This window comes from Lissotriton vulgaris, chromosome 5, assembly GCF_964263255.1.
Source record: "Lissotriton vulgaris chromosome 5, aLisVul1.2, whole genome shotgun sequence".
In the NCBI taxonomy this organism is placed as follows: domain Eukaryota; kingdom Metazoa; phylum Chordata; class Amphibia; order Caudata; family Salamandridae; genus Lissotriton; species Lissotriton vulgaris.
Window position 1 is genome coordinate 420,486,353 of NC_141693.1, and position 12,101 is coordinate 420,498,453.

General features: G+C 41.9%; 1 protein-coding gene across 2 annotated transcripts in view; it reads left to right on the plus strand.

Moving 5' to 3' along the window:
* WDFY4 (WDFY family member 4) overlaps positions 1-12,101 on the plus strand; it is an 856,906-nt gene that overhangs the window by 497,374 nt on the left and 347,431 nt on the right. For both annotated transcript variants that reach the window (XM_086921796.1, XM_086921797.1), the window contains 2 exons: positions 3,956-4,081; positions 6,506-6,667. In XM_086921796.1, coding sequence (XP_086777922.1) covers positions 3,956-4,081; positions 6,506-6,667 — 288 coding nt within the window. The remainder of the gene's footprint in view (positions 1-3,955; positions 4,082-6,505; positions 6,668-12,101) is intronic.

Here is a 12,101-nt window from a genome sequence, read left to right on the forward strand (position 1 = left end):
CGCACAGTCACTTGGATTGCAATTTTGATAATGGGGAATTTATGGGTGTTTAAAAGTGCTTCAAACTTAAGGCCCTCAAAAGGGCTTTTAGATCAGATCCAACCTTTTTTGGTTACATCCAGGTGCATAAGAGGTTGTTGGGTCATTCAGATACCAACAGGAATTCCCTGTTGGTCTCTCCATAAGCGACATTAACAGTCGCAGTATCCTAAGATATTGTCTAGTTAAAGAGCAGATCAACGCTAGGTCCATGTGCAGTGATCCCAACATAGAGCTGCCTTCTCCATTCATGAGTCTTTTCCATAGAGTTTGAGGCGAGCCATCTTTTTGATTCTGCCATAGCACCCAAAAACAGCTTTTGTAGTGATAAAGATTACGCCGTACCATAGCACGTCCAGACTTTATGCAGTCCACCCCAAAAAATGTTTGTTGTAATCACCAGGGCTTTATTGGTGTTTTGAGCCTATAGCCTCTCTATTTCACCAGTTACTTTGCAAGGTTGTAGCTATTCCTTTTGTCATTTAAAATTACAAACCATCTTGGCATTTAGTGGAGTTTGTTGATGCTCTAAATCACGTTTGAAACTAAAGCAATTGAGGAACATTTAATCAACAATACCAAACTGTTGGAGTTGGGTGGACCTCCTGAGTCAAAGCTAAGCTAAGCTGGCACCCTAGTCCATCATCGAGGCGGAAACTCCACCACTTTAACATTAACTACACATTAGGTGAGAATCTCTCCTCCCCTTCACACGCACCTTTCAGTAGGGGTGCAACATCTGACGCAGAACGTAGAACGAATGGAGGCACAATGCGTTGGTCCTCTGGGAGACCTGCAGCCAGAAGGATATGTCAGGAGCCTACTATCTCTTGTTTTTTCACATAAACTTTGCATCTCAGGGTTTAGCATAAGGAACATCACATAAAAGGTTGTTTCAACTTAAAAGTAAAATGATTAAGTGAAATAAAAATACCACGTAATAGTATGACAACTGGAGAGTTTACTCAACATCTTTGTAGATATAAATGGCCTGAGTCCTGCTGAATACCAAGGTGATGTTGGCTAATATTTCACTGGTGTGACACAAGAATATCATTGACAGGAAATTGCCTGACATAAATGTTGTGTCCTTAATATCATCTGTAAAAATATCGTCCCATCTTAGGAAATAATAGAAAGTTTAAACCCGAAGGGCTTGATAAGCTGGATACAGGAAATGTGGTGTGCATGTCTCTGTATATTTTTCCAGACTGAAGGAGAAAATGGTCAGGTTTACCTAAGGTAACTATGAAAATCTGCAGGTATTCTTGGCTCAAGCTCCTATCCAAGTTTCTACAAGGACGTTGTAGCTGAAATGACGCTCTTGCTTATTTTGGACAGTTTCCTAAGCCCTGCGGTGGAACTGTGGCTACATGCGGCAATGCTGTATTTTTAGCTTAAATGTAATTATCCTATGGGTAGGACAGACTCTTGCAGTACAGGGCAACTTCAAAAACATTCCTCAACCCTCTACTAAAGACATAACCGAAGGACCGACCACCTTCTAAAATAAACACCAAACCTCACAGGTAACTGACCTCAATGTCTTCTATGCACTTTGTTCAAGGTTTGAACTCTTCCAACTAAACACTGCCACTCTAGTATGCTGAAAGGATAGGGATAGGTTGGATATGCATTGACATTTGATAACACCGTCCGATGATCCCTGGCTCCTACATCGCTTCAGACACCCCTTCATCAGGAGTGCAAAGTGACCAGGTGAATGAGGGCCTGTGTTGACTTTCATCAAACCCTCAGTCTGAAGACTCCTTCATTTATTAGTCCCCCTACTGAACCTGTGGGGCATTGGTTAGCTTCAAGGGTTAGAAAAAGAGGGATGGATATCTGCTCATGGGTACAACCCAGCTCAGCTCCTTTGTCACTCATCAATTGAGTTAACCAGGGCTTTATTTGAGCTGGTGGTTGCAGACAGGGCCCACTGGCACTCATTTTTGGGGACAGAAAACGGCCAGATTTTCAGCCAGAGCAAGAAGGAGAAAAACACAAAAGAGGGGGAAAGAAAGGGGAAGAGAAAGGTGGGAAAAAGTGACGAAGGGAGAAGGGAGGGATGAAAAAGAACCTGCAATATTGACCTACAGGGTTAGGGAGTGTCTGCTGTTGGATGTAAGAGGCATGAGGGTGATCAAATCTATGCAGTCTTGGTATTCAACACGCCCAATATAATTATAGTGCTGACCGCAGGCCCTAGCGTTTGTTTTTTACAAGTTAGGCCCTGAGAGGCACCCAGGGTTCATGGGAAACTTGTGTGAGATGCCACAGTACCTACAGATAATGTTGCTGCCGTACAACATCGCAGTCTGCTAAGTAGCTGCAAAGGCGGCAGTGCAGCATTCTACGAAACACACACAAATTTTAATATATTTAATTTAATTTACTTTGCTTGGTCTTCACAGAACTACACCGTATACAATTATTAGTAACATGATTTAAAAAAAGTGACAAAAACATACACAAATAAAAAGAACAGATAGTAACTGAATATGTAGAACACAAAAGTTCACACATCTTTCAAGATTTAATCATTGGTAGCCTAAACATTTTTTATTTAAACTTAATAACCCAGGAGAATAAAAAACATCCAATTCAAGTCTTTCCTAGGTCAATTACAAATTTAACAACCAACATGTTTGTTAGCTGTGGAGGATTATAACCAGATGTTATCACCACTCGCACCTCAACTTAAAATTCACGAAGAGCTTCCTCACTACTAAATCAAGTTTTGCCCAAATATAAAATTAAGAATGTCCTAGCAAAGCAAAGCGACACTGTTAGCATCTCCCCTGATCCACATAGCATAATGCAATCGACTCATAATTTTTCATTATAATTATGAACTTCAGCAACCACAGCATATGGGAATTGTTAACCTGGTTTAATGATAAATATATAAATACGTCTGGAGGACAATGGAGGTTTCTAACGGTGGTCGTCATTATGAGGTTTTGGGGATAACTGATCCAGCTATACCACACCTAGAATTACTGATTCCATTGAGTTTGGTAATTATCAGGTGCAATATTTTTGCACCCATACCTGTTTTCTCCTATGGAATGGGGATTTCAGTTGTGGCACCATTTGTGCCACACATTGTGGGCACTTTTTCCCCAGATAAATTCCACATCTGTTTGCCAGATGTAATGTGTCCAGACAAAATCCTCAAGACATGGGTTTCTCCTCACATCTGGTCTTCCCAACTAAGCCCGAACTAGAATTTCAGAAAACATATAACAAGGGCCTATCTCTGTTGTAGTAGAGACACAGTAGGAAGACTGCCTTGATATATAAGATATCCTTTTATGGGCATAGCAGAGAGGGTGAGGAAAACAGGGGCAGATCTGACAGGGCAGTTTCAAAGGTTTTCAGGTAATGACTACGCCAACAGTGAACTTTATGTATCTGGGCAGATCCCTGTCCCCAGGGAAACAGCTCAAGTTCTGACATGGTCGAGACCCATGCTCAAAACTATATTTTGTCTTAATTAATGTCTGGTGTTAAATTATCCTTATGTTGGGTTTTACTTTGCCTGAATATTGGTTTTGGGCCATTTTAAAATGTTTAAAGTTGTATTACAGTCTACAGGCTACTCAGTCGAGCATTTTTTGTCACCTCCAAAGTAAATATCAGAACAATGAGCCCCTCACAGGCACCAGCACACCTTAGTGTGGCGCAGAGGTGCAGGTAAGTACACTTGAGACACTTGCATGACCCTAAGGGTGGTTAGCATCACCCCCTCAGCGGTGCAGCTAAATCCACTCATTCTGGGTTCCTTTGCTTAGATATGGATATCTGATTTTAACTCTTTCTGTGTTTGTCATGTTTCAAATTAACATCTCCTGTCCCTTGAACATGACTTCCGTCTCTTTTCTTTTCCTCCTTCCCTTCATCCTCTTCTCAGTGCACTTTGGATTTGGCCTTCCAGTCTGTGCTACAGACCCACAACCGTGAGCAGGTGGTGCAGGCCGGACTCTGCACTGAGGCGGCGCTATTGCTGCTGGAGATGGTGAACGTCACAATCGGAAAGGTGAGCTCTGGTTCCAATCCCTCCCAGTGCCTGCCTGCCTCAGTGTCCCACACTCCTTGTCAGCCCTTATCTCTCATGTCTCTCACATGCTCACCATCAATGCTTATTGCCTGCCTGTTTTGGTTGGCATGTTTATTTCACACAAGCGGTGCAATTAGTGTATGTGTACACCATGCATGCCTTCACATCTGTCTGTTGATGACAGGCCTGACCTTCATTGGTTTAAATGCTTTCTTCATTATCCGTGTACTTAAACATGCGTGCCTTGCCAACAGCTTGTTCATAGCATGAGTGCGGTGGGATCAGTTGATTGATGCACACATTCTTGCCCTACGTGTGCATGTTGCAAGCTTTGTTTACCCTCTGTGCATGCCAGCATGCATACATTGCCATCTGTGTATTTGTCATGCATGTTTTGCCATCTTTTAGTTCATCTCATGCATGCCTTTGTCAAAGAAAACTTCAGACTTAGCTCATGGTTGAGTCTGTTAATGCATGTACTTATGGTGAGATATGGAAAAGGGGATCCCCAGACATCAGCCAAAGAGTCAGTCTCTAAGGAGAGGCAGCACACATATCCAATTTCAGAGGTTTGTGGAATTGTTCACATGTTTATAGCCATAGAGCCTATTGTAGCGGGCTCTACCGGCCATTAAATGCCCGTTCCAGTTCGGATCGGGCCTTTAACAAGGTAGCTGACATTTAATGGCCGGTAGAGCCTGCTACGTAGGACTCTAAGGCTATTAGAACATTCTGCCCCTATAGGGCAGAATGTTCTCATTTGTAAAACAAAGGCCTCACAAAGCCCAACGGGGTTGAAATCCCCTCGGGCTGCATGAGGGCTCTGTTAAACACTGGAATGTTTCTGCTCCATGCTTCTACCGGCCATTAGAAGCCCGGGGCACTCCATTGTTTTTAATGGCGCGCTCAACATTCCAATGTTCTGATTTAGTCTTAAAGTCTGCCTTAGTGGGCTCTAACGGCCATTAAAGGCCCTCTCCAGCGTTAAAGGCCCGAGACAAGGCAAGGGCCTTTAACAAGGGAGCGGGCCTTAAATGGCCATTAGAGCCTGCAACGGAGGGCTCTAATGCTATGAGAACATTCCGCCCCTAGAGGGCAGAATGTTCTAATTTGTAAAACAAAGGCCTCACAAAGCTTTAGTGGATTGAAATCCCCTCGGGCTTCATGAGGCCTTTGTTAAACATTGGAATGTTGATGCTCCGGCCTTCTACCGGCCATTGGAATCCCTGAGCACTCCATTGTTTTCAACGGAGCGCTCAACAATGCAATGTTCTGATATATGTTTCACTCTTCTAGCACACAAGGATATGCTTATGAGAAAAAGACAAACCGAGGGCATGCAGCCTTCAGAAGTATAAACCTTTGCAGGTAGTTTCTTCAAATACACAATTTTTTTTAAATCATACTTCCATATGCAAGGGGTGCCACTCACCTCCATTAAAAGATGTGAACTTCCCATTAACAGGTTACTGCATTGTCCACAAAACAGTTATTGCTATTTATATAGAATGCATATTTGGCAATAGTCGTGTACATAGCATACATGTCTTACGTCTGTGTGTTTTCTAGCATTCAGAGCTTGCTACAATTTTATTCATACCATTTAGTTTGTGTTTAGTGTTTTTATACCATACATCCAGCTTCATAAGTGTGTTTGTAAAATGTACGCTTTTACCATTAGGTTGTTTCCTACCGTACTTTGTAGTATGTATTTTTATGATGTGTATATCAATGTGATTTGACTTGAGTATGTGCTTGGTTGCCTTTACATCACTGTGTACAACATGTGTAGTTTGTAAGTTTGTATGTATACACTGATTAGTGCCTATATAACCAATGCGCGTGGCCATCAGTATGACCTTGTGTGAATGTATTGACTTCATTGAGTTTTCCCATGTATGCCTTACCGCTAAGACAAAGACTGATGTCATTGTTATAGTAGTGTGCATGCTTTGCTTTATATTTTATATGCCCGTCTAGCAATCCGTCCATTTATTATAAGGATGACTGACACCTTCTACGTTGCGTTGTTTGTGTGCCTGAGTATGCTTATTGGATATAGACCAGGCCATCAGCTTCCTTTGCATGTATGTCTGCCCATCATTGTGTTGATTTTGTATATACCTGGCTGTCAGTGTTTTTGGACCATCTACCTGTCTAACAGTGTGTTTTCCAATTCAGATAGAGAACCATCTCTATGTTTATGGCATGCATCACTGTTCTGATTGGCTGTAATTCTGATCATCAGAGATTTATTTAATGTGTGCCTTCCATCAGAATCAGCAATTTTCCCCAAGTCTGTCGAATATGCAAACATGTAAAGTGCAAGGTGGCTGAGGGGTGATGTGTTTTCCTCACCTGAAAATGTATCCAATATATAACCAAATGTTGTTTGATGTTTAGACCCCATCAGGCGAGGAAGACTCCTGGGAGATCAGCTATCCTGGCAGTGTGATGCAATTCCTGTGCATTACCTATCACCGGTACCCATGTGACCCCCTGTGGATCTCGGCAGACTTCCTTCAGACGTTAGCCATCATCATCTTGCCCTCTGGTGCTCATATGGTTTGTGGGATTCAGTAGCAGCTTTGGTGATATGTGTTTGTGATAGCAATGCACTCTATGAGGGCCCTGTTTTTAGAAATGCTTTCTCTCTGTGTATGCTTTGTTGGTACATGGTACCGCGGGGCAACAAGGATCATAGTTACATGTCTAGAAGAAATAGAGGCCAATGGAACACTGCAAGGACTCTTTGCTGGCCAGCAATAGGGGAATCTCTTTTCGCAGTAACACCACCCTGTGTCCCATCTGACCAGGGCAGTGCTTAATTTGAGGCGGTGGTTTACAGTGCTTGGCACAGGCACTTCTTTGTCAACACCAGCTCTTGGGACAGTTATTATTTCACAAATTAAGCACTGGGCCACGGCACTCTGAGGTTGACTCCAAACAGTGCAGTCTCTTCTTACCTGCCTCGGAGTGATCATTGAGTCCTATCTCATCAACCGTGTTTTCTTTCGGGTCCCAATCGTGTGGTTTTATCACTGTTTTGCGGACCTTTCACCTAGTATAAATAAAGTTAAAGTCCTGTAATCATCTAGTGATCATTCTTATTTGGTGGTCTAGAACGACTTCCTCGGGACAGTACACTGTCCGCATTTCAGAGTGATGAGTTATCTCGCGTACATGACCACTCTGTTTGGTACACCTGCTGTTCTCTTGATTTTAGTTCCCCAGATAGGCTAATAAATGCATCATCTGTTGGAGCCAAATAAGAACTTTCACTCACACTTTGTGTCCCTTCCAAATGGAAGACAATCAGAAAGCTCAGACAGGGTCTCCCAAACAAGACTACTAAATTAGGCTGTTTGCCACCATTGCTTACAGGCATCTAGCAAAAAATACCCACACCAAATGAAACAGCAATTTCACCACCTAAAGAGTGTGTCCTGCATCTCCGGATGACCCACCAAAACAGTGAACACTGATAAATCAGAGAATTACTCCTCCCATTATGTTGGCTGGAGGCTACTCAAGGACTGTTAACATCTATTTGATCACAAACTCCCACATATCTATCCAAATACCTTTAGCACTGCTCCATATTGCTACGTCCCGCCAACTAGCCACCCGTGCATCTAAATCCAGGTCCAAAGCCCAGGACCATTCTCCACTCCCCTCATCACTGCTTGTCACACTATGACATTTTTGTTTATAGTTTACTTTGTTACCTATGAACCCATTTACTTCACGCAACCTTGCTACTTGAAAACATGCCGCCTGAACAGTGGGACTGGAAAACACTCTGCAAAGGATCTCTCCACCTCAAAATCCCTAAAATCAAGGAGTGAGAGACCATACACTAAGCACTTTTTCCCTCTAGCTCCATAGAGCCTGGATCTGTTTCGCAGCATTTGTTTGTTTGGCACCCACTCTCCTCTTCTTCAGAAAAAAATAACCTGTTTTCGTCTTGATTTGGACCAAATACGTCTTCTTAGACCATTTCGTTATTTGATTAGTAGATGTTTGTTAATAACAGTAATAATTATATTAATAATTAGAGTTGTTGCAATAAAAATAACATTTCACTTGAGTGGCCATAGACAGATCAGAGCAGAAGAAGACTCTAAGAAATTTCACTTAGCTTGCTGTCAGAATGATATGCTATGAAATCAAACAGTAGTCTATAGTTGTTTGATCTATAGTATATTTTAACGACACACCAAAGAGTAAGAACTTATTGTTAGCACTGTTTACACTAAGCCAATATGCCTTTACCCAAGCACGATTATTGATTATAAAGTATCTTAAAACCTACGTATATCAACAGAGTTATCACCCGTTTCAGAAAATGGGCTGTGTTGATCGGCATGGGCGTGACAACACAGGTGAAACAAACTAAGCAACTCATGGAATAGCGGAACATATACATTATGCAGTTGTGTTGACAAACACAAACCTTGTGAAACATACAAGACACCTTGGACCAGTTAGACATGCATTCTTTAAAGGATACCCAACTTTAGGATTCTGAAATAAGCAAGGCAAACCATTTCACAGCAGTATCCGACATCGCCGCCATTTCTTCCAAATAGTCCAAAAGTAAGCCAGGGTTGTCATCAATAACTCAGAAATCCGATAGGATCAGCAAGGTTACTTCTCCTTTAGCCAGAAGTTCCATAAAGCTACTTAGCACATCAATTAAAGCCACGTCAATGCTGCTATTCTGTCTGAGCTTAGAATGGCCTTTGCAAAGATAGAGAGGAACCAGTCACTTGATGATCACCACTCTTGCCAGGATTTTCAAGCGAATGGAAATGTTAGTGCTAGGTTAAAAGCATCCAGTTAAAGCGGGAAAGGTTTTTGAATGCTGTATTTAACCATTCTGCCTTTATCCCCCGAACTCTGTTATGCTTTGTTGTTACTTTATATGCTACGCTTTTTCTTCTTTTTTTTAATGTCACGTTTTTACTATTTGTGCTATCCAATACCTTGCTCACTATGTAAAGCGCTCTGATACCCTACCTTGGGGTCTGGTTCGTGCTATAGAAAACTTCAAAAATAAATAAAATAAATTGTCCCAGAGTAATAGAAATATTAACTGTAAGGAATAGACTGTTTACAGAAGAAGAAGAGCTTATGTAATGTCCATGCCTAAACTGACAGAGATGTGAGAAGATTCAGCTGGACAGGCAGTACCCTGCCTATGGTCCATCCCTTTCATTAGATCATAAGTCAAAATGTTGACAAAGTTGAAAACAAGTTCCAATGACCATTTGTTGACATACCCTTGACTTAGTAGCCATCAACTAATTAGAGTTATGACTTTATCAACAGAGAAATGGGTTAAATTGGCACTCAATTCTGAGTAGGTTTAAAGGAGGAGGAGGATGTTGACGAGCATTTCAATTGTTCCAATATTTTCTTTTGAAAATATCTCTAGTTTCCTTATTATGATGTATTAGTGAATTGTAGTATATACATTTTGCATTCACAAGAGAATCACAATAACTTTATAGAAGCTGGTTAACCCCTTTTGTAAAAAAACAAGGTCAGGGACTTTTCCACTTTTGCAATTTTCCTTTTAATTTGATGTAAAATGGCTATTAATTGGTGCTATCTGCTTCTTTAATTAATGATTTTATATTGTGGATGAGCCAGTAGCTCAGTGCGCTATGTCCCCAGTGAAGCAAAAACGGTTTACAATGTTTTATGTAAATGTAAATGTATTTATATAGCGCAAATCACCGACCCGGTATCTAAGCGCTTGTTTAGGGAACCCGTCCTGGTATTCCCCTGTGAGATAACCCCGACAGGGTATCCACAAGGTGAAAGCCAGGCATCCCACCGCGAGGGGCCGTTGTGGAGATTAAGCAAGCTATTGCCCAGAGTCGCAGAGTGTGAACCCTTGAATCGAGTAGGCACCGGAGCGAGAATTGTCGAGTCCGTGGACATTTTAGGACTCAAGACCCCGCCGAGCTGGGAATTGAACCCTGGTCCCGGGCTGACCTCTGCTTCCAGGTCTGCCTCCTCTAACCAGTGAGCCACACTTCTCCACTGTGAGCCACACACCTCCTATGTGCCACACTTTGAGGAATACTGGTAAACTAGATCCACAACATTTGGCACGTATGCTCAGGCTGTCAGCTTACATCTGCCTCTCATGAACAAATTATATAAGCATTAATAAAGTGGAGTACGTCGTATATTGCTGTATAAAAGTTTATTCCACAAGTATTGGTTCAATCTAGCAGCGTCACAGAGATAATTACTGTGACCAAAAAGAGATTACAAATGTATTGATCAGTTCAAAATGTGACCTTCCATTATGACATTTTGTATAATTTGTTGCTAATTAATTCTTACCAAATATTTCACGAGATTGACAGCTAAGTTATTATAGGGGTTGCCTCACCAGGCATATAATTCTCTAACCATCAATGTTTGCAGAATTAAGGAAGCAGAACCCATAATTGTTGGCCCAAAAAACGACTCGCATACTGGTGGACCATAAAGAACCATAGCCATGAAAGAATTTGGTAGTATAAAATTACCTGCCAATATTTGAGACACTGAGAACGTTACTACAGTTACTACGTTACTACAGTGACATTGTGACAGCCAAATGCTACCTGAAAACTGTACCCTCCGAGACAATAAGCATCATCGAAATACTTTGCAATAAAGGCAGCAATATATACATTATTACTAATAAAAATCATATATTGCCAGTCACATGCACTTGAAGCGACGCAGTTTAACCAGAGGTAATTTGCGCAATGAAATATTTGGAGCATTTTTAGACCCAGCAATAATTCGCCAGGTTTTATTATCCGAAGACGGGTTATCACAGTAATCCAGGAAATTTCCACTTTCCTTGGTACAGTGTGATATACGTTTTCCTGCAAAATGGAGCCAATATAATTGGAGCCAACAACACTCCATGGGCACTGAATCTTGCCATTGCTATTGCCATTACATCTTCCAAGGAGTACAGGTCAAATATAGTTATTTGGTAGAATCCTTAAGAAGTCGTGTGCGATTTGATCTGCCTTCTGGTGTGCGAAAAGACTCCTATTAAGGTGACAATGCTTAAGAATCCATAGTCACTGTCCCAGTCTTGCCACACTGCCCCCTCCAAGATTCAATCGCTCACCATGGTCCTGACTCCCATCTGCTCATTAGACCCTTATTGGATGGCCCCTCAGACTGACTGATTTATTTTATTATAAAAAAATGTATTTTAATTTTATTTTACAGAGTTTTACATAGCGCAAACTTGACCCAAATCGGGTATCAGAGCACTTTACATAGCACCAGTTGCATTGCATGAGGACACATCTATTTTGTTATTAGGCACGGGGAGATTAAGTGATTTGCCCAGAATCACAGGATGTTCAGCGTCATTGCCGAGACTCAACCTGGTTCCCCAGGTCCGAAGTCGACTGCCCTAGCCGTTAGGCCAACTCTTCTCCCCCAAGTTTCTACCTGATTACTTCACCTAGCAGCATTTGCACTCAATCCTTCATTCTAACTCCTACTCTGACAACCTAGACCCAACAACCCTGTACCCACACCGAAACTCACAGATCGGCTTCCTATCTAGCCTCAACTTCAACCAGGTCGGGCGAGCTCTGACTCTGGTACACCTCCCACCACAGTTTATCTATACCCCTCCTCAAGCCTGCTCCAGTCTAAAGACTGACAGTCAGCAGGACCACCAAATGTATAGCATTCCCTCAACCCTCTTCCCAGGAAAGCTTTCTACCATCACCATATACAAGGAGATGTCCTCTCTGAAAGTCAATTTTCTTTAAATTGTGATCACAATGCAATAGCTCTACGAGATATGTTTCTCACCTTTCCTGATTAGCTAAATGTGCCTTCTTTGCAACAAGAAAACCCACACAGAGCCAACTCCTCTTTGAAGGGCAACTCATAACTAACTAATATTTACTCTGCCCAACGTCCACTCTCTGTACTCCTGCCTTCAGATGGAGCA